The sequence below is a fragment of the Physeter macrocephalus genome, chromosome 8, assembly GCF_002837175.3.
Source record: "Physeter macrocephalus isolate SW-GA chromosome 8, ASM283717v5, whole genome shotgun sequence".
NCBI classification, from domain to species: Eukaryota; Metazoa; Chordata; class Mammalia; order Artiodactyla; family Physeteridae; genus Physeter; species Physeter macrocephalus.
This window is the reverse complement of record NC_041221.1, coordinates 81,900,494-81,928,145: the sequence shown is the minus strand read 5'-3', so window position 1 is coordinate 81,928,145 and position 27,652 is coordinate 81,900,494. Positions and strand designations below refer to the sequence as shown.

General features: G+C 45.4%; 1 protein-coding gene across 1 annotated transcript; it reads right to left on the bottom strand.

Annotated features, from left to right (window-relative positions):
- Nucleotides 1-27,652, bottom strand: CKMT2 (creatine kinase, mitochondrial 2). The gene is made up of 10 exons (NM_001290724.1): nt 27,603-27,652; nt 12,705-12,876; nt 10,997-11,195; nt 9,245-9,340; nt 8,569-8,790; nt 6,833-6,918; nt 5,750-5,873; nt 4,569-4,703; nt 2,979-3,104; nt 1-261 (listed from the first exon to the last, which is right to left on the bottom strand). The coding sequence occupies exons 2-10, from the start codon at nt 12,854-12,856 to the stop codon at nt 142-144; spliced, it is 1,260 nt and encodes a 419-aa protein (NP_001277653.1). The 5' UTR covers nt 12,857-12,876; nt 27,603-27,652; the 3' UTR covers nt 1-141.

The following is a 27,652-nucleotide window of genomic DNA, read 5'->3' as shown; positions in this document are numbered from 1 at the left end:
TATTAAGGAGAGTTTTATTGTAAAGATAGACAGGACCTACAGTTTTTACATTTTTCCAAGTCTACAAAAACTCTGAGTAGAAATTTCTTTAAGTCTGTCATACCAGCAGACAGATTATTTATAAATTAGGGAAGGGAAAGTTCACTTCTTGCTAAACTGAGGTAGAGGAGGTGGCACCTTAATATCTTGGCCTCTCTCCAACTTCTTTTCACAATCCACCAGGTAATTGACTCCATCGATGACTATCTGAACAAGCTCAACCTTTAACAGTGAAAAAGATGAAAGATTAATTTGCATAGAAGACACATGCAAGGCTTTGATCGATAGGAACAATACTGGGACAAATGAGAACTTGCCCTGTTACATGGACTTTAACAATTTCTTCTCTTCATTTCCCTAACGTTTTATGGGAGGAGAGGTGTCTGATGGTTATCGTCAGGGACGGGGAGCGGAGATAGTACAGGGTTTCTCTCAATCTTTCTGTAGTTAAGATGGAGTTACTACTTTGTGTGTAAGGACTTTTTAAAAATATGAAAACCGTTAGTTGCATCTCAGACACGTCTTCCCCCATCAATCTCTGTTATAACAGTTTGTCTAAAAGTAAAACTACACAGTGACACCCTTGTGATGTTCTCTGACCTTCCACTAAGCTACCTGAGTGCTAAACATGCTATAGTTCAGATATTATCATTTACACAATGAACGGCCTTCTGAAAATTGTTTAAACCCAAATGTTTGGCAATTAAATAATGCTTGTATTGTACCAGGCAAGTGTGCTACTTAAAGGAAACTGTGAATTATACTAAGATATACTTTTTTAAATTCCTGCTTTAAAAAAAATATGTTAGAACTTTTGTTTACAAATATTGGTTTTTCTTAAACTAGAGGACATCTACCTATGAATTTTTCCCTGGGAATCACCTCCCAAACAAATTATTTGCACTGCTCCTAAAGGGACCCAAACTAAGACAGAAAGGAATTACTAGTTAATTCTAGACAGGACTGAAATACATGATAAAACTCAAGAATGCACAGCAATAATGGAAGAAATGGTTAAGTGTTACAGCTGAACATACTTTAGGCATGACAGAGTCTAGTACACTCCCCACTTCTTTTCATGCATAAGGAAACTGAAGCCCTATGAAAGGGTTAGGCCAGAAAGCTAGTCATTACTAATAAAAGAAACACTGATTTTCTACTTAGCCAACTGACCTATCTCAGTGTTGATGAGGGTGTGGTGAGATGGGTCTCTCATTCACTGCCTGTGGAACTCTCTTGGTATAAATCTTCTGGTAGGAAACCTGGTCATAAGTAAGGGACCCTCATCCTTAACCCAGGAATCCCTTTCCTAGAAATATATCCTAACTAACTAATCAGAGTTGTGATTAGAATTATGTATAGAGATGGTCATACAGTTATGTACAGAGATAGTCAAACAAAATCTCAAATAATCAGGGAGATATTAAGTAGATAATGGACCACCTTTACTATGCTGTCATTAAAAAATATGTTTTGAAGAATTATAAAAATTCTTTTATAAGAATTTTATTTATAAAATATTTATATTTATCTTTTATTTAAATATTTATATTTTATTTAGAAAAAATATATATCTTATTTATAAAATAAGAATTTTATATTCTTTGAAGAATTATAAAATTATAGGAAAATGCTCATGTTATAATACACTGGGAAAAGCTGTATTATATCAAATATGTTGTAATACTAAATTCTGTAAAAAAAGTTTTTTGAATAATTGTAAGAATGGAAGGCAATTTAGAATAATGTTCACAATGGTTATCGCAGGGTTGTTAGGTTGAACAAGTGGTTTTATTTTATTTTTTTAACACTTTTGGGAATTTTTCTAGCTCCTATAGATGATCACTTATTGACTTACAGTTTTCTAAAAATGATGAGTACTTTGCTTTCCAGTATTAAAAATCTAGTTAATATTAGAAGCCGACAGGGCTAGGACCCAGATTTTCTTTATTCACTACACCATATTCAGCAAATTTCAGAAGGTGTAGTATTTATATCTGCTTCTTCCTCAAGTATCAGTACTTTACCAGAGCTGGTAGCATTCAAGCTGATTTAATTGTTTTGAGTGTTTTCTCCTTTCCTTTCCTTAGTTTACTGGTAGGAGTACCAACTGGCAATGAAATATGCAAAAGATGGCAGGGAAGAAGAAAGAGCACCAATAATCCACAGATTTAATAACCAGCCACTGAGTTATTAAGAGTTTTATAAGCAGCTTTTAAATTAATGATGGGCACAATACGTTCAATGGGACCAAATCCAGATAAGTTGGGATGACTTACTGAGATCAGGATTTGCTTAGGATTCTGCTGCATGTTCATTAAATGTGCTCTTTGTGCTTTTTTCTCATGCATCACTCCAGGCCTACCTATAGTTTATGAATCCCATTTATCCTATGGATTCACAGAATCCTAAGGATTATTTGATGAGCACAATCTTACACATACCTCATGCATACCTTATTTGCCATCTTTAGCCCTAAACATAAAATTTTACAAACTATCAAGTATTTAAAAATGCCAACGTGAAGATGGTAGTACGTGACCTTCACCAAAGGAAATTCGGAATCAAGAGAAAATCCACTATTTCACCCCCCTCAGAGAGAGCACACGTGTTCTCTGACTCACAGTGATAAAAGACTGTTGTCCTTTAGCATAACAGATCTCTTGCTGCTCAGGATTGCAGGAACAGCTCTGGGGGCAGGCAGGTGACAACAGTCCCACTGTGAATTCCTTCACTTGCTTATACATTCTCAGCTTACATCGTGCTTACCTTTATGCGTGGAGGACAAGTGCTACAGAATGAAATGCTAACATGACTCAGGACTCAATGGGCAAAGAGGAGGTCTCGAATTTTGTGAATAAGGAAAGGCTGTTGAGTTTGCTTCTTTTCCTCCAGGCTGATTTTGTTAGTTCATGTTCGGAAAGTTAGAGAGATGTTACCTCTGATCGGCCAATTCGATCTATGTTGGAAATGTCATACACATCTGCCACTGCTTCCGTGTCCACACCACCTGTGCCACGCTTCTGGAGTCTCAGGTTCTCCAGGATCTTAGAAAATCGCGGATCCTGGGACAAAGGATAATACTTAGTGTCCTAAGAATCAAACTTGATTCGTCATCCTTGGCACACTTAGAAAAGACATATAATGAGAAGTAATAACAGTTAATATTTGTATAACATATATTTACTATGTACCAGGGCCCTGTGCTGGAACTTACAACAATCCTATGAAGAAGGTATTGCTTTTACCCCCATTTCACAGATGAGGAAAATAAGGCTCAGAGGAATGAACTTGCCTAAAAGTACACACAGGTAGAAGGTAGCAGAGCTGTCGTTAACTTCTATACTGCTATTTTGACATCTGGATGCCAGCTTTGGTGAGTTTATTATTCATCTATATAACACTTGTTACTGCTATAATTAAAATCATGACGTTAAATCATAGCAAATAATTTTCTTATTGTAAAGCAACTACACTCCGAAAAAAATTTAAAAAAATACTTTTCTTAGCATTGGAATTTTGAATAACAAATATTACCATACTTTTTTTTGGCCGAAAGCACATTTTCTAAAATTGTTTAAAAGTATTTGATTCACTTGGTGTGCTGTGGCAGAACTCTTAGTTGCCCACCAGAATCCTTTTTCCGTTCTTCCATAGGAGAGCTGAAGAAGTAACCACTGGCTAGGTTCTTGCTAATGGAACAAGCAGAAGTGAAGGGGCCTAGACCAGGCCTAGACCTTAAATCTTTACATGGACACTCCACTGCCAGGCCTAGACCTTAAATCTTTACATGGACACTCCCACGTGCTCTCTCACCTTCCCACAGGCTAGAGCGTGAGTCCTGACTGTGACCATGCTAAGGGGACAACGCTCTAAGGCAGTGACCCTCCAAGTGCAGTTCCCTGACCGGCAGCATCAGCATCACCGGGAAACCTGTGAGAAATGCAAGTGCTGCAGGTGTTGTCACAAGCCTCCAGGTGATTTTGCTGCAGGCCCAAGCCTGAGAACCTCTGTGTTGGGAGAGAGAGGAGCAGAGTGGAGCAGCCGGCCTATCTATCCCGACTTGTTATATGAAGGAGAATTTAAAGTTCTTGTTCTTGGGACTTCCCTGGAGGTCCAGTGGTTTAAGACTTTGCCTTCCAACGCAGCAGGGGGTGTGGGTTTGATCCCTGGTCAGAGAGCTAGGATCCCACATGCCTCGGGGCCAAAAACCCAAAAAACGTAAAACAGAAGCAATATTGTAACAAATTCAATAAAGACTTTAAAAATGGTCCACATAAAAAAAAATCTTAAAAAAAAAGAATAAAGATCTTGTTCTTGAAGCCACTTCCCTTTTTTACAGCCCGTTAACTCTTATCCTAAGGATACAAGTGTTTTTGAGACAAAGAACCTTTTCTTGTCATTTTCTTTCATTAGTGCAGAAACTAAGGGTTAAGGAATTGGGCTGTGATGTTTTTCCCTCCACAAAGCAGTCCCAGGTGAGCCAATCCTGGTGGAACCCAACAGGGCCACTGGCTACATGACATTACCTTGCTGAGCTTTGGGATCCTAACGTGGACACCAGCCCGTAATCCTGTGCCGAGGTTCGAAGGGCAGGTCAGGATGTATCCCAGGCGCTCATTCCACATGAACTCCCAGCCTCGTTCTTGGATTAGGCGTTCTACCTAAGACAGGGAACAAATGACGAAGTTCTCAGATATCCATTCACTCAGCACATCCCAAACACCAGGGAAAGACGTGTGTACTGCATGTCTGCCATGAATAAAACGTAGGTCAATTTATAGTACTACTTCTTTTTTTGGAAAGGAAAAAGCAAGCTATCTGCAGTTTTTTTAAAAATTTATTTTTATTGAATGAAAGATTCTTTAAATTCTATAGTCCTTTACAATTTTCAAAAGTTTCACACACATGATTTCATATAATCCCGTAATAACCCTTTTTCCCCCACCCCTATATTGCCCCTCCCCACTTCCCTCTTCACAGTGGTAACCACTAGTTCTCTATAGCTGTGAGTCTGCTTCTTTTTTGTTTGATTCACTAGGTTGTTGTATTTTTTAGATTCCATACATAAGTGAGATCATACAGTATTTTTGTCTTTCTCTGTCAGATATTTCTCTTAGCATAATGCCCTCCAAATCCATCCATGTTGCTGCAAATGGCAAAATTTCTTTCTTTCATTCTGCAGTACTTCTTTAATAGAAAATTAAACTTCTTCTATCACAATATTAAAATGGTCCAATTAAATCAGATGAACCATGTAAAGCACTGAACACAGTCCCTAGCACATACTAAACACTCAATAAATGTCAGTTGTTATTCTTTTCCACATGAGCATAGTAGGAGAACATAAGAATTCTCATCAAGTGTGGCTGTGGTCAGGTCACATATGAACATAGGTGCATCCTATACTGTCTCTATGCTTAGAACAGCCAAGATCTCTGTTAAAGAAATCATAAAATAACTAATGATCCACAGACTTCTCTAAACCATCCTGCATTGGGAAGGGAAGCATAGGAGCTTGCTAATAACAACAACAAAAAAGTCATCTATTTTTTGAAGCACTGCCCTGGAAGTCCACCCCAAAAGAGTGCCATGATCCCTAGAAAAAATTAGCCCCATCTTGGAAGTCACCATAGTATCTTTCTTCAAGAATGAAAAACAAAGAGATTTTATTTTAGTGACTATTCAGAGTTCTCTGATGACATCTTACCTCTTTTAGTCCACGACAGAATCGCTCAAATACTCTTTTCATATTGCCTCCTTTCTCCATAGAGATTACCCTGGTGTGGTCTTCCTCATTAATCCAGATGAGAAATGTCTTCTCATTATTATGCCTAATGAAGAGAGAAATACAGTGTTGAGTGTTAATTACATTTGTTTCAACACATGAAAATTCCCACTACCTCTGTAGCTTGATTGCTTCATTTCACCTTCCTCATTTCCTTAGATGGTCCTAATCTCTTAACTGTGCCTGAACAAGTACTGCAAAATAATGTTACCTTGACAGAATGAAGAGTAAGACCAACTCCAACCCTCAAAGATGTCGTGTTTTCGCCCAACAAGAACATAATCTCCCTCATTCCTCAGACTAGGACGACAATAATTCAGCCGTGATAACATTTGGCTTTGATGCCAACAAGAGTGTTTTGCCTCCTAATAAATTCAACCAAAATCTTGTGGCACTTAAAAAAAGATTTTACCTGCAGCTCAACATGTTCGGGGTGCAGAAGATTTCACATATGTTTGCTGTATAGATCCTGCCTATCCACCCCCACTGAGCAGCCGCTCCCAAACACTTTGATCTGGGCTCCTTTGGATAGTGTCATAATAACTCACCAAGGTTTAGGAACCAAAGTGGCCTGAGGACTGTTGGCTAAGACAAAATATGTGTACACTCAATAGCCACTCTTCCTTGTAGAGTTTTGTTTAAATCCTCAATATTTACTTCTCATTTTCTGCTATTTTGTTTTAATATCATGAAACAGATTCTCTGGGAGGTCAAATAATATGAAGCTAATTTTTTCTTAAAAATAAAGTCTTTTTTCTCATGCACAATTCATGCAAAACAGCTAACATTCCTGCACATTTGGAAACATCATTATACTTATATATTACACACACACACACACAAACAGACACACACACCCCAATTTCTAAGCACTCCATCTTCTCCATTTAGCTCAAGCTGGGCATGCTGTCAAGCACAGGTCACAGCAACTTCAGGTTAGGACAAACAGTGATCTGAAGGAGAACGTCTGCACACAACGCAAATGTGAAAATGCTATGTCCATACCAGATTCCCCTGGCATCTGGCCAGTCACGGGCCATCCCAGCACAAGTTAGTAAAGGGGATACTGGCTTATCAAATAGAAAGTGGTCCTGCAGGCCCAAAGGTACAAAGCAAAAAGAAGAAACTGATGAGATCAGACACAATGGCAAGCGTCAGGTGATCAACTTTCAACTCACTAATAATGGCTGAGGTCTCTCAGGCAGTGCTTCTCAGCATTGGCTGCTCACTATAATAACATGAGAGCTTAAAATATTCTAATGCCCAGTTCCAATCTCTCAGAGATTCCGACTTGTTATTGGGTGCAGCCTGGACATCAGTTATTTTCAGGTGATTCCAGTGTATAGCTAAGGTTGAAAACTGCTGGCTTAGCCCAGATGGAGATCCTTAATCACTGTGAAGTGTGTCTACCCCACCAGCGCCAACCCCATGCAATGGCAGAGTGGGCAGTGAGTGAGGGGTGCTATCCTGAAAAGTGTTCTATACAGCTGCATTCTCCATGTTACTAGCCTTGTTGGTTTATTATGATCATTCCTTACATTAAAAAATATTAGAGATGTAAAATAATGATCTGTAAATGAAAATAGTCACCATTCATTTAATGTTCACTATGTGCCAGGCTCTATGCTATGTACTTTTATTTCCTTTAATCCTCACAACAACACTCTGAGGTAAATGTAATCATTCTATTTGGTAGGAAAAGAAAACAGATTCAGAGAGAGGAAACCTATCACAGCTAGAAAGTGGCAGAGGCTAGATGCAAACCTAGACCTGTATGACTCCCAAGTATGCCTCTAACTACAATATGCTACTGTGCAGATCAAAATCAGATCAAAATACTGTGTGTACACAGTAAGAATATGAATATGGATACCATATATTACATTGAAGTCAGAAATAAAGAGGACACAGGAAGATCTACAATCTCTAAGCAAAAGAGGTTGGAGACCTGAGCCAGGCCAGGCTTATGGACTCTCATTACCCAGGAAACAGCATGCCCTTTAACCTGGAAACCAGAAGTGGCTACTTGAGGCAGAGGAGGGCTTGTTCTGTACTAGGACAAGAGGAGGGGACCAGGAGACTGAGGTCTCTAGACCATACAGTTGCCCACCCGGTTTGGAAATGGGGCATATTTTGTGGCATCACATCTTCTGAAAGGACAGAAATTTGTTTCCACTTTTCCTTGGAGTTTAAAGTTACTTTTGAAAATGCCATTCTGTTTCAACTTTGCTACAGGGAAAAAAGGAAGGGACTTGAGTTTTGTCTACCCTAGTGTTAGAGGGAAGCCATGGAGACCCTGTGGAGGCAGCAGGAATCGCAGAGGCCAGCTCCAATGTGAGTCAGGGCAGGCCTTCCACCTGGATAATTCCCCTTCCAGAAGCTCCTAGCTTCCTGGACTTTGAGTGTGGTAATGGAGACCATCCTCCAGGCACAGACGGAATTTTCCACACCCAATTGTTCCTATTTATCAACAAGCCCGGGGATCCTCCACTCACTCCCACACACCAATGGCAACCCACCATCCCATTGTTTCCTGGCAGACTTTATCCATAGACCATCTCCACTTTTGACCTAAGCTTTAAAGGCCTGCTTTTCCTTCCTTAGACTGACCAGCCTGAAGCCCCAGCGAGATCCCAACCAGAGCAGGGGCCTGAGCTCTGGGGGGAAACCGCACCGCCTGGGTCAGGGCTCTCTCGGCACAGCCCCGCGCCGGGAAGCCCACGTGGTTCGGGGTCACTCACATCGATGAGCCGCTGCTGGTCCTGCTCTGTCATCTCGGACAGCCGGTAGTAGCGGCCGGCCAGGTCTCCCTTGAGGCCCTTCAGGGCCATGACGGTCACGTTCTCCACCTCCCTCCGCTCGGCCCGGGTGCAGGCGGGCGGCAGGCTCAGCCCGCGGATGCTGCGGCCGGTGCGCACCCGAGACGACAGCACGTAGCGCTCGTCGAACTGCCCCTGTGTGATCTGCGGAGCAGAGCACGGGGTCACCGCAGCGCCACGGCCACGGTGGCCTCCAACCCGCTGACCAGGGGACCCCCGGGCACTGAGCGCGTGTGCGTGCTGGACACATCCGGCAACTCTGGGGGCAGGGGTCTTAGAGGGAAGTCAAGGGAGGAGCTACTTTACACAGCGCTGTCTGCAATCCTTTACCCTGGCTAGGTTTGGGGTGAAAAAAGGAATTGTTTTGGGAAAGGCTAAAGTCTTCAGTGACCACCACTACACTGGTGGTAGGAGGTAAGAAAAACAGACTCTGGGACCTTCCTGATTGTCTCAGTGGCCCTCCAGGGAGCATGGTGTGGGAGGGCCATCACAGAGCTTTTAAGGGCATCTGACCCAGGGGCCCTTCTCTCCAGGGCTCCTCACCTTGGACTCTGGAGTGCTGGCTTCATGGGAAGGTACAGAGGTGGCTGGAGCCTACCTTGGATTCGTCCAGATCCGTGGGGTGCTTCATCACCGTGGGGTCATAGCCATTGTGCCTCAGCTTGATGACAGGGTCAAAAAGGTCGGCAAACACCTGCAGGAGGGACGATGCTCCTGTTTCCTCTTGAATTGGTTCATCATTTGTGCCTATTTATCTTAAGGGCCAAAGCTGATGCCCTCCTTCTCTGAAATTCTCAGGGCAATCATGCAGGAAATAGGTGTGAGACCGGATTGATGGTTAATAATAATGATAATAATTATAGTAGTAGTACTAGTAGGTCGCATATACCAGAGGAAATCTCTTTGAGGCACCTTGCCCCTTGGGAGAGGGCAGGGCTACAGAACTCTGTCCTAGTAACCTCCTCCCTAGCGATTCTGCCAAGTTCACTGCCATCAGATAGAGCAAGAAAATCCTGTGTTTAAGAATTTGAGGGTTTTCTCCAGAAGCTCTTGCTTTTGTGGGATAAAAGAAGCTGCCAGCTCAGAAGCTAAGCAGTTTTGTGGTCAAAAGGGATGGTCGGGTTCTAGAGTTTAAGCAATATAATAAATTTGTGGAAAACCAGCTGCATGGGCTTCCCTGGTGGCGCAGTGGTTGCGCGTCCGCCTGCCGATGCAGGGGAACCGGGTTCGCGCCCCGGTCTGGGAGGATCCCACATGCCGCGGAGCGGCTGGGCCCCGTGAGCCATGGCCGCTGAGCCTGCGCGTCCGGAGCCTGTGCTCTGCAACGGGAGAGGCCACAGCAGAGGGAGGCCCGCATACCACACACACACACACACACAAAAAAAAAAAAAAAAAAAAAAACCAGCTGCATAGAAAGAAAAGTGCACAGCAGCAATTAAGGTAAAGCAGGGAACTGTTACCCTGTGAGGACCTTCCCCAGCACAAACTATGTCAAGTGAAATCTACTTTTTAAAAAACCAAAAACTGCAGGAACATCCTTTAGGTAAAATAAGGTTCAGAGAAGTCAAACAGAGCACCCTGCCGCTTTTGGGAGCTGTGGGGAGTGGGTCCTGGAAGCCAGCTCTAGTCTGGGACTCTGGGAGCCCAGAGGTGGGCACTGCTCTCCCTGAGTGAGCTGCTAGTCTAGTCTGTTCAAGGTGGCCCTCTCCCTCCTCTTGATGGCTTCCTTCCCAGGGAATCACCTTCAGCTCCCTCAACAGAAGGTTCAAAGGGGGCAGACCTGAGGGAGATGGGCTGGAGGTTTTCACTGTAATGTAGAAGCTGCTCTGGCGGCTGAGCTCCAGAGCAGCAAACCATCCGGTGCTTCTGACCCAGGATGAGGATGCGGAGATCACGGGATTTCTCCAAGAGACTTCGTGAACTCAGTAAGACTACCGGGGGCTGTGTAATCAGTAATTCCCAAACTAAACACACACGGAACCATCCTCCAGTCTCAATAAAGTTCAGCCACAAACACATCACCTCCTAATGCCTTATCGGTGAATACACAAACAATAAAAACATTAAAAGATTTTATTTTTTCTGTACTAATTCATCCCCTTGACAAGCTCTGAGAGCTGGGTCATGCAACTCATTCCTCGGTGGGGAGGGATACTAGAGCAGCAGCAAAGGAAACCCTGTCCCTGGGAAGCTGTAGACCTCACTGTTCCAGAGAGCACTGCAGCTGTTCTGTTGAACCTGGCTTCCCTTTATGCGCGCCCTTCCTGAGAAAACAGCAAGTTGGTCCCACAGAGAGAACCCAAAGCACGCCTCACACACACACTACAGAACTGGCAGCCAAGAGTCTTACCTCATAGGACTCCTCGTCACCAGCCACCATGCCCACGGTCTTTATGAAGGGGTGGCCGGGGTTATCCACTCCAGTCTGGATACACTGGTCCAGGGTGTAGCCGTTGGGTGTCACCTTGTTGCGGAGCTTGGCGTAGATGGCCGGCGTGAGGCACTCGGCCATGCAGTTGTTGTGTTTGCGCAGATCAGGGTAGTCTGAGCTGCATGAGGAGGAGAGGGGTATTCAGTGAGCAGCCCCTGAGGCAAGGGGCCTATGCAAGAGCTTTGTTTCTGGCCAGCCATCCTTCCACCAGGCTCTCTTCAGCCAGTGGGCAGAGGAAAATTGGCTAGGTCATGATTTAAGTAAGCCAGATTTTAAAGACTAGTTCCCTGAACTGCCAGAGGAATGGACCTGGCCCTGCCTAAGGAGTCCATTATGATGGCTGCAGGAGCCCACAGACTGTGGCTTATGTTTATGTAAAAAGGAAATAGAGTGAAACGATTAGAAAAGAAACTGAAATCGTATGTAGACTTTTTTTTTTTTTACACCCAGAAGTTTTGGTAAATTACAACAACTACATTTTGGTCCCTTAGGTCTGTGATAGAGGCTAAAAACCCTGTGGGTAGAACTACATAGAAATTCATTGATTTATCTGTCCTCTGTCTATGATGCAAACTCTATGACTATCTGCTTTGTTGAGAACAGTGCCTGCCTATAGAAACAGGCATTCAGTAAATATTTGTTGAAATAATACATAGAACGAAATCAAATGGGGGGGGTGCCATCTTACCCTGGGATAGGTACTGACTGAAGAATAGAGGATTCAAGACCACCACAGGCTCAAACCCAGGTAATCTCACATAAGGAATTCCTGAGGTATATGGTAGGTGCCAGTAATTCCCTCAGAGTTCCTAATTCTCATGAAAGCCAGCAAATGTGCCTGAGAAACACCTCAGGATTTCCTTGTCTCTTTCATGCACAGCTGCCTATATGGAATCCCTTAAAGTCAGCATCCACTCCAGCTCTATCCAGTGTGGGACGTCTCAGCCATGACAAGGTCCCCAGGGTGGAGAAAACAGTCCACCTTCACGCCTCTTCTCTACTTCCCTTCTTCAAGGTCCTTTAAAGCTGATACTTGGGGACTTCCCTGGCGGTCCAATGGTTAAGACTCCGCGCTTCCACTGCAGGGGGCACGGGTTTGAGCCCTGGTAGGGGAACTAGGATCCCACATGCTGCGCAGTGTGGCCAGAAAAAAAAATAAAATAAAAAGCAAAAAAGCTGATACTTAAAATCAGTGCTGTGGCATCACGTTTTCCAGAAGGCAGTACAGCATGAGTGAGGCATGAGTCTGGAATCAAGGTCTCTGGGTTCGCATTTGGCTGCACCAGCTGTGTGAACTTGGGCACTACCTAATTTTCCTCAGCCTCCGTTTCATCCCAAAGGGACGCTAAGAGGAATAAAATACTCCGCGTAAAGTGCTCAGCACGCCTACACATATTCAGCAAAGGTTAGCTCCGACTGTTATTACTATTCCACTAGAGCTCAAGCTCTGGGCAGGAATGATGACACTACACATCCCTGGATTTGCCACAGGTCACTGTGCTTAATGAGTCAATTTGATTTAGTCACCCTCAGAGGCAAAACGAGGGGCCTCTGCTGACAGTTTCAGCAGAGGAAAGCATGTTTCTGGCTGGCATTTTGGCGTTGTTTTAAAGCCAAGAGGACTTACCTTGGAGGGAATAGCTTGTGCTGTTCCCGGGCCTCAGCACACACGTTCTGCCGTTTCAGCAGGTACCCAGTAGTCAGGGCACTGGTGCCCAAGGTAGCAAATAACAGAGAGGCATTGCGGCCAGTTAGCAACTTCGAGAAGGTACTGGCCATCCTTCCTCTTGGATGAGTGTCTGGAAAGCAGAGAAGCTAAAGATTATTTTTTATTTAAAAAAAAAAATTTTGGCCGCATCGCGCAGCATCTTAGTTCCCCAACCAGGGATTGAACCCGGGTCCCTGCGGTGAAAGTGCCTAGTCCTAACCTCCGAACCGCCAGGGAACTCCAGAGAGGCTGAGAATTAGCCTCACAGGATGGCCCTGAACCACAGTACAGAGAACAACAGGCAAGAGAAAAACTGTAGGCGACTTAGCCTGTTTCGTTGTTTTGTTTTTCTCTTTCTTCCTTTCTCCCCAGCCCACTTCACACTGCTTAGGAAAACCTGGGTAGTTTTTAGACACTGAGAATGTCAAACTGCTTGCAGAACTTGCCATTTTCTCCACTAATATGATATAGAGGGAAAAACCCAGAGTATTTCTACATCTGGCTGCTTGACAGCCCAGGTGCTCTTTTGGACTCTGCCGCTACACAACTAGACCCTGAATAGAATGCATTGCTGGGCTTGTAAGACATAGAGGAAGTTGTTACCAAACGAGTTTCATTTTGCTCAACGCACAGCAAGCCAAAACGCTGAAACACTAAGGTTTGCGGCAAAGAGAGGGTTTATTCACAAGGCAGCCAAGGGAGAAGACGGGAGAACAAATCTCACAACCACTTCCCTGAAGGCAATGGGCTTGGGGTATTTATGGGATAACAAAGAAGCAGGGTGGTCTGGGAGTGTGGGGAAAGATGATTGGGAAAAGGTTCGGTAATTGTTGTTTTGCACAGGTGTAATAAAGCTACACACCTCTGCAGGTTCTGAGGGTGGGAGTTTTCAGCCCTCCTATGTCAAAAGGTCACTGACATCCATGTATGCCCAATTGGAGGGCTGCTGGTCCTATCCAGTTATCCAGCTCAGCTTCAACTAGACACAGCTGAGTCCACGTTCCTGGAAAATAACTCAGGCAAACATCTTATTGTTTAGGCTAGGAGCTGCTTGGTGGAGATGCTAGTCTTAAGACAACCTTGATTGGTGAAGGCAGGTGGAATGGATTCGACTAATCATCACTCGCAGTTGCAAAGTCTCTAAGGACCATTCTCCTACTTTGCTCACCCCAAATGAGTTGGTGTCGGAGCTCAGGTTTGGGTTATCTTGAGAGTGGATGTCCATTTGAATACTAAGGTCTGGATACCAGCAGGGAGGTGGGGAATTGAGTCTAAGACTCCCCAGTTGAGCTAGGACCCTTGAAAGGGGCTAAAGTGGTCCAAGGTCAGGAGCCCTCCAGCAGAAATGCACTCAAATCTGCTCTGAAGAAGGTATACTCAGTTTAGGCCCTGCTTTCCTACAGAGTAAGATCAAGCAATAGGCTCTTGGTCAAAGATCACCAACCACACAAGGGGGCACCATGAATGGGAGTCAGCAGAAGAAATGGCCACAGATTCAGACCTTCAATGACTGAAGATACTGGAATTGTCAGACAAGAATATAGATTAGCTCTATGTGGAATGTTTAAAGAAATAAGTGATGGAATCACAATGATGAGCAAGCAACAAGAGACTATTAAGAATAATAAACCTGATTTGAAAGAGAACCGGAATGAACTATGGATATAATACAGCTGAAGACAGAATACATGAATTGGAAGATATATCTTAAGAAATTATCCAGAATGTTGCACAGGTAAATAAGAAAATGGAAAATATGAGATATAAGAGATATAAAGGATAGAATGACAAGATCAAATATACATCTAATGGAAGCCTCAGAAGGGAGAATAGAGAAAAGAGAGAAGCTATATTTCAAGGGAAATGGCTGAGAATTTTCCACAACTGATGAAAGACAAAAATCCATGATTCAAGAGGCATGACATAAGTCAAGCAAAATTAAAATAATCCACACATACATAAATAACAGTCAACTGCAGAATATCAGCAACAAAGATATCGAAAGCAGTCAGAGAGAAAAGACAGTTCATCTATAAAGAAAAAACATCAGCTGATTTTTCAACAATGAATAATGGAAGCCAGAGAAATGGTGTCTTTAAGGGGCTAAGACAATAATTATCAACCAGACTTGGGGACATAGTCAAACTATCTTTCAAAACTGAGAACATGTATAAATCAAGATAACTATTTATGGGACTTCCCTGGTGGTGCAGTGGTTAATAATCCACCTGCCAATGCAGGGGACATGGGTTCGATCCTCGGTCCGGGAAGATCCCACATGCCGTGGAGCAACTAAGCCCGTGCACCACAGCTACTGAGCCTGTGCTCTAGAGTCCGTGAGTCACAACTACTGAAGCCGGTGCACCTAGAGCTCATGCTCCGCAACAAGAGAAGCCACTGCAATGAGAAGCTCAGGCACTGCAACAAAGAGTAGCCCCCATTCGCTGCAACTAGAGAAAGCCTGCGTGCAGCTGCAAAGACCCAATGCAACCAAAAATAAATAAATAAATATTTTTTTAAAAGATAAATATTTATATAATATCACCAAGGATGAAAATCAGATACCCTGCTGTGTCTGCTACTGCCCAGAGATCAGAATGGACAATTAATCCACAGCATCACCCAGTGGGGAGCTATTTATCGTGGGTTGTTGAGTGGAGAACAATAGAGCAGGTAACACTTAGTACTCTCTCATTATATTGGTCTCTGTGATGCCCAAATAAAGGAAGGGTGGAATTTTTTTCCCTTGTATGTAGAAGATTACCAAGACTGCTACAAGATTCTCCAAGCATAGGTGGGTTGGATGACTGCAATGAGCCTGTTGAGACTACGGTTGTGGGATGAAAACCTGGGCTATCCAGCAGACGATAAACTCCTCTAATAAGGCGAGGTCGACATGGCCTTACGCACAATTCCAAGAGTAGCCTTCTGAGGTCCGCTTTCTTCCTTGATTGCATTTTTGGAACTGGGATGGGTCCATCAACTTTGTGCTTCCAGGATCCCCACCTGGAAGTCTTTACTTAACATTTTTTGAGCTAGGGAGAAATTGGAACATCTCAACTCAAAGCATCAAAGTCCTTGAAAAAAAATTAGGAAGTTATTTTCCTATGTTAGCCCAGGAAATCAGATTATCAGACAGCCTTTCCTCTGTGTCATTTCTAAAAACAATTCCCTCAATCTTAAAGACAACAGGAATTACTTTAGTAATCAGCAGGCAAGATAAATGGGCCATTTCTCAAAGTCGTTCTAGGGACGTGTAATGGCCCAGCATTCATCTCATCACATGTACTTCTTTGCTCCCTACTAGACTTTGGGCTGTTGTCCACCTCCTTCCAAGAGTAGGTCAGTGTTCCTCAACGAACAGCACCCAGGCTTCCTGGCTCTCGTATGCAGCAGGTGACACTAACTTACATCTTTCAGACCTGTCTCATCTGCTTCCACACCCTCCAATCTGCTTTTCAAGCAGAGAGGCAATACTGTCTTCTATGAGTTTTACCACAGAACTCACCAAAGTAAAGGAAGTGTTGCCTGAATTCTTTCCAGACTATATATGGGTCAAAATTTAAGCCAGCCCTAAGTCAACAAGAAGTGCGTTGGTTTCTGAGTTTGGCTCAAAGAGCTTGATTTTTATTTTTCTTTCTTTAATTGGCTTTAGCACTGATAGGTGTTCACATCAGCATGTTTGAGAAGATAAATCCAAAGAGGTAGAGTCCGGAGGAAGAGGAGGGGGTGATGTCTATGTGCAGCCCACTGACCACTGGTGGTCTTTAAAGGTCTTCCTCTCCGTGAGGGTGACCTGTGGGTAGGTGTCTGACTCAGAATATTAATGTTTGAAATGTCATCATATCCATATTTTAGTTTCTGGAAATAATAATATTAATTAACATCCTAGAGTTCTAACATCATGCTGGTGTCCGGTCAGTGATGCATGATTCATGGTAATAATGCCGTGGAGGCTTTGGTGGCAGCAAGCCAAACAATCCTAGAGCTGAAATTCAGAGTACCCCTGCTTTGATTCCTTGTAGAGAATTGACACAGACTCAAAGCTTTGGTGAAGAATTCCTGGTTCTTTGACTCTATGTTTTTCTCTCTCCAAGATACAATGAGACATAGAATTTCTCTACCGAGGTCCCAATCGATAAACTTGAGTATGAGACTGAAACAAGGGTCTCATTGAACAGGGTAGTAATTTGGCAACGGCTGAGCCATGCTCCCCAAAGACCCAAAGCCAGGCGTGCAATGAAATCACTTTTCCTCATGACTAAACTAACTCTCTCTTGCATGTTAAAAGTTAGTCTTTGAAAAGCTGCACAGGCAGGACATTGTTTTGTCTTACAGATTCCTCTGATACCCAGGAGGCCCCAATCTTACATAAGCACCATCTACAGCTAAAATTCCTGCTCAGGAGAGACTTGATTTGTTATTTGCACAGATGGTAACATGTGGCATAAACAAGTGGAGCTGGAAAGAGGTATGTAAGAGGTAATCTGTGTCCACCGAAGGGGTCAGTATTTGGCTTTGCCTAGTTTCCACACGTGGTAGTTCTATAAATCGGTATATTGTGTGAAACCACTGGAACAAAAGTTTGGAGCATAAGAGATCTGAAGCTCCCTTACAAGCTTTTTAATTTTTTTCATTCCCTCCATGCCCCTAGTATTAGCATAACACACTGAACTCTTTTGTTAAGAGATCACTGGAGAGAGGAGATGAGGGGCTGGAGCAGCTGTGGTGTTTCTCCAGGGACAAAAGCTTCAGCATCCAGACACCCTCACTGTGGGCTCCACGTCAAGGCTTTGGCTTTTGCTCTTCTCTTTGCCAGGATCTATGTGGGAGAGCAGGTGTCAACTGAGTGGGCGATGTGAGGCCAGAAAACGGGGCCAATCAGAGAGCTGAGCTGATGGGGGAGCAGAGGTCTGGGGGGAGAGGAACACGGGCAACAGAGAAGTTGAGAAGCCAGCTTCCCTCAGCCTTGTGGGACCAGCAGCCAGTGTTCCCTGGGAAAGGAATCCTGATCTATCTCGGGGGAAAGAGGCAAATGTCAACTAAAGAAGCTCATATTCAGAATTTTGTGAAGGCTCACACAAGCACACGTGCACATACATTCAGGGACTGTCATGGGGGCCCAGAACACCCAGGACCCAGTGGGCTGGCCTGACATTCGGATTGACAGATCTAGAGCCTGTACAATCTTAACTTGAAAAAATATATATATACATATTCTAATATAGACATTACTTTTTAAGATATCAGTTTTCTGTCCGTACTTTTGTGCTAATGCAATAAACCACACTAATTTATTCTAGTAAAATTATTATTACTGTTTTAGTAAAAGTATTGCTTCTTATTGCCCCTCAGCTAGGACTCTGCCATCCATTTTTCCCTGTCTGACTGGACCACAGCCTGGTGCCTTGTCCCCACAAAATCTCCCTGTGCCCTTCTAGCCTCAGGTGATGGCTTTCTCTCTGAGTTCCCAAAGCATTCACGGGCTGCTCACTCACTTGCACTTGAGCTGCATGGTTTTTTGACATTTGTTGGTGAACTCAATTGTCCTGTATCTCCTGTCATGTTAGGGAACTCCCCACTACGTTTGGATTGTCTTCCCAGCTGATGGGTAAAGTCTTCAAGGACAGGAACTCATCTGCCACAGATCCTTGCACATAGTAGCTGCTCAGTAAACACTTCTTCCCAGGCTTTACATAATTATTTGTGAGCAGTGCTCTGCCTGATTTCCAGAAGGAGGATATCATACCAGCCTCCTGTGTATATCTCCTTTTAAATGCATGTAGGTCTAAGGGAATGGGTCCTTTCCCCTGGGCTATTCTCCAAGGCACCTTACTAACCGGGCTCCTTTACTCCCAAGTACTTCTCACTTTTAATCTGCTATGAAGCCCCAGGCCTGGTATCCAAGCCAATATAGAATCAATTTTGTGAGCTAGCTTCCTGGATCAAAACTTGAGAAAAAAATCTACTTACATAACACTAAACACGTCCTTTTCAGCCACTGATTTTGAAATCCTATCATAAAAGCAACTGAGTGAGGCTGGTAGGCACGCTTTCAGCATTTCCCTGCTCAGGCTCCTGGTCTCTGTGAGCTGCCCCTGAGCAGGGTAGCCCAGCACAGGCTCCTGACCTCTCAGCCACGACAGGCTGGCTGCCCCGCTGGGAGCCCACTGAGCCCATCCTTGGCGGTTTCCAGGGGTGATCCAGCGGATGCTACCCCCACAGATAACAGACGAAGCATCACTTCATGCCCTTCCTTCCTCCAGGGATCCTTCTCGGACTGAGCAACAGGTGGGGAAGGAGGGGTCAGATGAGGAGCAAGTACTAGGTGTTGGGGAAATTTAAGTCTCCCGACACCCAGAAATTTCTCTCCAAAAGACAGAGGAGAGAAAGAAAACAGCTTTATTATTGACTAAGCATGAAACCAGAATTGTGATGCACATCAGCTAAAGAGACTGGAAAGACAGAACAAAATCTCACCCTCTTAAAGAGCCGTGCAGATAGGACCCTCCTACGCATGTTCTTCAGGTAACTCAAGTAAGAGGACATGACAGCACCATCTGTCACACAGAGTTCACTCTAAATTCACCTGATCATTGGGGTGGCCATTTGTGTTAGCTAACTGCCTTTATCCAAAGGGAAAATGAGCTGCTCCCATCTCTCTGACAGCAGGTCTTTACGACTGCGCCTGGGAGATTGGGGTGCTATCTTCCTGGTGTTTACATTTCAAAGAGATGGCTCCCAGGCCTTTGAGAAAGACAGTCCTGGGTTGTTAAGCTGGCCGGAAGCTTACTTAGCTTTGAAAAACATTTAAATACATCTCAAAGGGGCAGAGACAGAATTTACAAGTTTTCTAAAGGAAATGCTCTAAGAAAAGGGAAGGGAGTATTCATTTTGTTATCTCCCTCTCCCACACACTGGGGAGGACGGTGTCGGGAGCTCAGCAGAGCTCAGGTCAAGGATGGACATCACTCAGAGCTGACCTGGCACTTGGCACATGTAAGAGAAAAGACCCAAAGACCACAGGACTGGGTCATAATTTTTCTTGGTTCTCAAGCCCACTGGCCCGCAAGTGATAGGTTCTCAGAAAATGCTGGATGAGTGAGTGAACGAACAGTCATAGAGACACTGGGGTGGGAAAGGACTTTAGAGGTCATTTAGCTCAGTCTGAATGCAGGAATCCCTTTCCTTTCAGCCCTCCTTATATAGCAACAGAGCTGGGGATCTCACCACTTCCTAGAGCAACCCATTTCACTGTAGAATAAGTGGAATTATTAAAAATCCTTTTCATATCTTAATAAGGGGGGAAAATTAGTACTTTCAAGTGCCAAGTACTTTCTCTACAACAACCCCAAGGAGCAGATATCTTGCCCCATGTCAAAGATGAGGGACCTCAAAAACAGAGAGGTTAACTGACAGCCAAAGGTCACACAGCTAAAGAGAAATCACATGTATTGAGTTTCAGTAGTAGTTTCTTATTTAAAGGAAGATCCTGGTTTTACTTATCAGGTTTAATAACAAACAACATTACAGTATGTTTGGATGGAGTTGCCAGACATTTCTAGCTGCCTCTGGTTCTTTATGCTCTCTCAGGGATACTGGATCATTTCTCTCAATCAGGGTTTGCAGAGAGGGCTCGAGAGAGGATAACTGCGGGGCCAAACTGCCAACCAGCACACAGGCCTCGTTCTGGGCAGCTCTGAGGGACAGAGGAACCAGAGGGTGTGCCCTCGGGGCTTCCTCCACCCTCCAGGAACACCAGTGACCACAGACTTCCAGAGGTCATCAGGCATTGTGGGTCACAGTCACCGTGAATGACACTGATGTGTTGGGGGGGGAGGGGTCACAGTGGGCAGTGATGGAGGGAGAGGCAAGACAGGATGATAAGATGGTGAGGATAGGTATCTTTTTACTTATCTGTCTGAGAAATATGTAAGTGCCTACTATGTGGCAGCTTTTACAGAGCTCACAGTCTGAGGGGAAAATTCTCGTGTAGCATTTACTTTATGCTGGGCACATGGTTCTGTTAGCTTTACGGTTATTACCTCATTAAATCCTCACAACAGACCCATGAGGTTGATACTCTTATTAGTCCCATTTTACAGATGAGCAAATGGAGGTAAAGAAAGGTAAAATAACTTGTCCAAAAGCACACAGTGTGTGAGTGGCTATACTGGGATTCAAGACCAGTGGTCTCTTTTCCTAGTCCATGCTCTTAACCAGCACCCGACCTGGGCAACTACCAGGCAAAGGGTAAGTGTTCTTCGAGGGGAACCAGAGCCCCATGGGAGTCCCTGGGAGGGCCTGGAGCTGGCCCAGCTCACTCAGCTATACTGTTTGAGGGAGCTTGCCTGTCTTAATCAGACTGAGGTATTACTTGCTTCCACCTCCCCTGGGACTAGTACCCGGACACAAACTGCAAAAGATCAGAGCAGAAACAATGACTAGACACTGCACACCCTTATGCATAAACAAATGACTGTGGAGGCCTGGTGCATCGGCTCTCTATGGCCGGCTGCCTTCCAGCCATCCTCCAGGCAGGAGAATGGCCATTGCCCTCAGTCCACACCACACTTAGTCTACTTTGGAATGCTGCAGAAAGGAAGAGAGGAAGAAAGGCTAACTGTACCCCCTGTTCTATGCCTAGGTCCAGAATCTTCTGGATGAGGACACAGCATACTGGACCACTGTCACTCATCCAAATTTGGCTCTGGGGAGATTCTATAGCAGATAATTCCCCTGAAATTTAGAGAGTTGAATTACACTGGTACTGAATCTGCCTAGGATGCGTAGTGGCTGCCTGTCCCCAAAGGTCCAGAGAAAACCCATGATGTGGGGACAACCTTGACTGATTCTAGATTCCAGAACACCTGCAGCTACTAGGGGCAGATCCAAACGGGGCCTGGCACTTATGAAGGGCTGAACATCTGCTCACATCTGTTACTATCACTGTGCACTCCTTTTGAGAGGTCACCTCTACAGGCTGCCCACAGAGTGTTTGAGAACATTCTCCCTTCACCTCAGCAGCAGGGAACTCGGCTTTGTTCAAGGGCAGGGGGGCTGAGGGCTCCCTCGCTCCTTCTGACAGATGGAGGGTTACCTACTGAACACATTGAGAGCATCCCCCAGAGGCTCAGGAAGCCCGCACCTCCTGGGTGTGGGGCAATTGCAGAGCCTGCCTGGATCCACAGCAGGCTTCTTCCTTGGGATGCTTCTGCCTGAGACCCTCTGTCTTGCACCTTAATCAGGCCACTTCCTGGGCCAGGCCATCTCCTAGTGCCTCTCTGGGTCTGCTCAGCCAAGACAGAGCCTTTTCCCTCAGCACCCCTCTCTCCTGAGGACACAGGTGCCCCCTAGTCCAGAGTGGGGTACTCAGCCAAGCAGGGGTGCCTGGTCATGCAGGGATGTGTATCCCTGATAGGCCAGCCCTGGTTCTCTTCTCCAGCCCACAGCCCTGCTGTGCCTGCAGCTTGCTCCCAGGCACCCTCCCTTCCTTCAGCCCTGATGTCTTCTAAGAGCCTTTCTGCAGGACAAATTACACTTAGCTGCTCCAAGTCAGGAATGCTGCTCTTGGGGAGACAGGTAAATAAAGGCCCAAGCTAGAGGGCAAGGTGGGGGTCTTCTTTTGGTCCTAAAAGGCTCCTGCTGAGTAGTGCTGGGAGAGTTAGGGGCAGGAGGTGAGGGGGAGCAGATCTGCATGGCCCTCTCCTCTCTCCCTGGCTGTGATCAGAATCACCTGGACTGCTCCGTGAGCTACCGCAACCATTTTGGAAAGTGAACCAGGAAACATCAATTAACATAAAAATGTGCATACCTACTGGCCCGGCATCACACTTTGGAAATCTGTTCTGCAGAAATAGAGCTGCCAGGGCTTCCCTGGTGGCGAAGTGGTTAAGAATCTGCCTGCCAATGCAGGGGACACAGTTTCGAGCCCTGGTCTGGGAAGATCCCACATGCCACGGAGCAACTAAGCCCGTGCGCCACAACGACTGAGCCTGCGAGCCACAACTACTGAAGCCCACGCTCCCAGAGCCTGTGCTCCGCAATAAGAGAAACCACCACAATGAGAAGCCTGTGAACTGCAGCGAAGAGTAGCTCCCACTCGCCTCAAATGGAGAAAGCCAGCACGCAGCAATGAAGACCCAATGCAGCCAAAAATAAAATAAATTTAATTTTTTTTAAAAAGGCTAAATTTCTGAAAAAAAAAAAAAAAAAGAAAGAAAGAAAGAAATAGAGCTGCCAGTAAACAAGGAGAGAGGTACAAGGATATTTAGTGAAGCACTATGTGTAGTGGCAAAAAAACCTAGAAGAAACCTGTCTATCAGAGGGAGAAGGGTTGTATTAAATGTGACACATTCAGACAATGGAATATTCCACAGCTATTAAAGAATCAGTTAAAACTGCCTCCACTTTACCTGGATGCATGTCTTGCCATAGTCTTAGGTTAAAAGGGGAAAAAAACTTTCAGAGTAATGAATATGAGTGGTTCCAATTTTGTAACAATGATATATGTATATATGTATTTGCATATATTTATAAGAACATCAAGAAAAGTAGTAAAGGTGATTCTTCAAACTGCAAAAAGCATTACTAAAGAGCAACAGACTTGGAGTAGGCAGATTATTAATTTTCTCTTAATAGAATTCTGTATTGCATCACTTGTAAAAATCAACATGGGTTGCCTTTATGATCAAAAATAAATGAATTAAAAGCTAAAAAAATCAAGTGAAGTGTGCTAAAAATCCAGATTTCCAGCCTCCATCTTTTGAATGAGTGGCAAGAATGGGACCGTCCCATGTATGTTGTATAAACTGCACAGGCAATTCCCAAGTCCTGCTAGGTCTGGGAAGCCCAGGAATTGCCTACCTGAGCCTCAGCAACTCCCTCTCTATAATGGGCTTGATGAGACCTCTCCCTGAGCTGTTGTGAGGACTAAGTGACAGGCCACAGTAGGCACTGAATAAATGTGTCTCTTCCCCCTAGTGACCCTAAGCCTATGGGACAGCTATCACTCTCTCCCCACAGCCACCCCTGGTTATCCCAGACTGGTCTGCCCCTTCTCTGAATGTTAATTTTAGTTTACATTTTTAGCATTTAAAGTGTTTCATCTGGGCCTTCCCTGGTGGTGCAGTGGTTGAGAGTCTGCCTGCCGATGCAGGGGATACGGGTTCGTGCCCCGGTCCGGGAAGATCCCACGTGCCACAGAGCGGCTGGGCCCGTGAGCCATGGCCGCTGAGCCTGCACGTCCGGAGCCTGTGCTCCGCAACGGGAGAGGCCACAGCAGTGAGAGGCACGCGTACTGAAAAAAAAAAAAAAACAGAACAAACACAGGTAAACTGTTTCACCTAATTGTTCTATTTTGCAATCTGAGGACAAGACTTTATTCCAGAAGGAGCCCATCATGTACTTTCTGGTCCACTGCTCATCCTCTGAAAACCAGCATCAGGGTTCACAAAATGGATTTACTCAGTTGGGATCCCAAGTTCTTCTTCCAGACTCTGACCCTTTACCCCGGCCTTTCCTTCCACCTGGAATGTCCTTTCCATCCCTGCATGCCCAGTCAAACCTTACTGTCTTTTTTTTCTTTTTAACTATCATTTACTAAACTCCTACCATGAGCCATGCGTCATGCAAGAGGCCCTTACAAACACTGTTTTCAGTCTTTGAAACAGTCCTTCCAAGTAGGCATTATTTTGTAGATGGGGAAAACAGGGAGAGGTTAAGGGACCTGCCCCAGGTCTTGGGGTCAGCACCTTGATAAAGCTGGCATTTGAACCTAGGCTTGTCTTTGGCCCTGGATGCAGGCTCCTTGCAGACCACAGCACCTCACAGGTAGCCCTGCGCAGACCAGCAATTGGAGAGAAACCACCTTTGTGGTTTAGGACCTGGAAGTGACACAGATCTCTCCACTCAGGCTCCCAAGACCGCAGACATGCACTTACCACAGCAGCTTCTAGACACAGGATCATCACCTCAGGGCATGTGACTCCCCCAGAGTCCCAGAAGTTATAAGCCTGTACTCTTTCCTGTCCTCAGGCTTCTGCTGAAGTGGCCCAGATCCCAGGTGCTCCTTCACCCTCTCCACTCTGACGCCAGGTGCCCAAAGCGCCTGTCAGCCATGCTGGGGCTGCTGCGCCAGCCTGCCTTTCTCTGAGGAGATGGGGCATGGACTTTTCTTCTCTTTCCTCCCCTCCTCTCTCCCCTCTCCTACAGATGTAGGGCTTGCAGGGGTGAGGAGGGAGGTAGTCTCTAGCCTTCACCCCATAGAAGCTCTCTGCCTCAGCTTCCCTAACTTGGAATACCTCATGACTCTTGATTTGAAAAGCACTGTTTACAGCAATAGGGCTAAAATCTGGCAGAACTGCTGGGCTCCAAGCCAGGGAGATTTCTATATGGGGTGCAAGATCACAGCCAAAAGCAATAGTGTTGTGGTATTCCTACACTTGCCTTCTCCACTAAAAAACAAGAACCACCACATTAAGCCCCTTTGTCATTGTGCCCAAGAGCTCTATATCTCTGTCTCAGGCAGGCATACTGGGAGTCTGGGTCCTGGTTTAAGGGTTTTGTCTGGTTCTGTCACATCCTAAGATGTGGAGGCCTTAGGTTCTGTCATTGCCTCAATTCTGAGCCTCCTGGTTGTCCTGAGTATCCTGGATGGAGATGCCATAGGTACCATTCTGCTGACTCAGAGTTATTTTTGGTCCAGCTGTAAATGGCGTCCATGTGTTTGAGCTCCTTGGAGGAGCTCAAAGGAAGACCAGGGGGAGGACCACGTGTCAGCTTTCCCTCCAGAGAGAGTCACCCCAAAACAGAAGATGTCCTTGGGGTTGGACCAGCTCCACAGAACACTCTGAACAAATTCTTATGATGCCATTCGTGGCCAGCAGAGAATGGCTTTCCTTCCCAGTTCTAAGGGAGCAAAGAGTTCAAGTTACTTCACCACCACCGGCTATACTGGTACCCTAAGAGGCACCCTTGGGCATTCCTGTTGTATTCAACAAGTAGAAAGTCATAAGCAGAGGGCTATATGGTCCTTCCCTGTAAAACAGAGGTCTTTCCTAGGCTTCCTGGTGATGAAGACATACAACCATCACCGGGTTCGTCTCTCAAGGGTAAGTTGCTTTCAAGAAAGTAGGAAGCTAGGAAACCATCTAGTCCTTTGAAATGCTGTAAAGGAGTGGGACCTTCCTTCCCTACCCAAGGAAAGGAGCCCTTGTGGCTTCCCAGGCAGGAATGGGTGTGACCTCCAGCAGTCACCTTCAGACGGGATTCCTGGCTCAGGGGCAGGAACTCCCAGAATGCTGACGCAGGGTCCCATGTGATTCCCTCTGGGACGACAAATGGCTCCTTCTCTAAGCTGTGGCAGAGATGGAGACCCAGTGCCTCTGAGCCAGGGGCAAAGTGTGTCTCAGAACCAATCCTCCTCCTGCCTCTGAACACCCAGGACTCTCCATTCCTTATCTCACCCTCACCCCGCATTCCCTGTACTTTCCTCATCCACCCCTTTAGGAAGACTGACCTGGCCTCTGGCCCATTGTCTAAGGCTAAGATTTGGTCATGAAGCTGGCGGAGTCCATGGGTGCATGTGACACTCGTGCCCTTTGCTGGAACAGTGCCTTAACCCACAGAAGGGTTAGCTCTAAAGGCTGGGGTTTTGGAAAAGGTGCCTACAAAAGCATAAGAGGAAGTGGAGCGCTCACACAGCCTAATAACACCCAGATATCCTGTAAGAGCCTGCTTAGGAGGCTCAAGAAGCCCCTTTGCCAAGTTCTGGTGGTTGTCATGTTCTTCTCCATGAGCACAGAGAGAACAGACCAAGGACACTAGCTCAGAAACAGAGGAAGCATGATTGCTGCAGATAGGAAAAGTGGCACTTCTGGAAACAGCCCACCAGGTGAACTAGCGTAGCCCTGTCATGAGGCCATTAACTGCCACCTCTGGTGATTTCACCTGACGCTGTGTGGGTCAGAGACAGGGCAATGCTCAAGGGAAGGTCTAAAGGGCAGCGCGGAGGAGGGCCGAAGGGTTTTGCCTTGTTCTGGTGAATGTCACTCTCCACACCCAGCAGAGTATTCGAAGGCAGAGATGTCACCCACTCAAGGGACAGGAACAGGGCTGACAGTAACCCAAGCAAGCAAGCAAGCAAGCAAAGAACAGTCCTTTGCCAGAGATGAAACACATGTAGGTCAATTCTATAGCATTTTTACCTCCGGTGGGGGGAAAACAGTTCCTTGGCTCATTATTAATGGGTTAGTGATTTCAAAAATCAATCTCTAGCAATAACATTAACCAATTTAAATCAGGTCTAGCTACTGGGCCAATCAGTAATTAGCTCCTTTCCAGGGCTCCAGAATGTTCATTTTTAAGTTAGCTATCCCAAGTCACTGATTTGCACCTCTTTTGATGCTGCTGAGGGAAACCATTCCCAAAACTAATGAACTAGTTTCTACAAATTACAAGGAAAAGGAAGTTGAAGGCTAAAGTCCCCAATTCAGTGGCATTTAGATTTTTTTTTTTTTCCCAAGAAAAAGTCTTGATTCACTATGAAAAACAGGCACTGCAAGCAGGGTGCTGACACGGTTCCAGCACCTCGAGCGCAGCTGTCCCACGGAATGGCCACTTGCGCCTGGGTGCAGGACGGCTCAGCCAAGGACAGCTCTGCCGGTTTCTTTAGAGAGTTACCATGAAGTCTTCACACAGGAGCAGTGCCCTGGTTCCGGCCTACAGCCCTGAGTCCACTGCTCACAAGGCCCCACCCTGGCTCTAGCAGTAATCCCGCTTTGGAGGAATAAAGCCGAGTTTCACAGCCTCACTGACCTTGGAGCCGGGAGTCTCCCACGTCCTGCCGCTCGCGAACAGCCCAGGAC

Excerpts from the sequence above, each read along its gene's own strand:
- CKMT2 (NM_001290724.1), bottom strand. The coding sequence starts at position 12,856 with ATGGCCAGTACCTTCTCGAAGTTGCTAACTGGCCGCAATGCCTCTCTG. Across the intron at positions 8,791-9,244 it reads CGGATCTGGACGAATCCAAG|ATCACACAGGGGCAGTTCGA; the intron begins GTAGGCTCCAGC and ends TCTGCTCCGCAG. Across the intron at positions 4,704-5,749 it reads TCTGTCGTGGACTAAAAGAG|GTAGAACGCCTAATCCAAGA; the intron begins GTAAGATGTCAT and ends TCCCTGTCTTAG.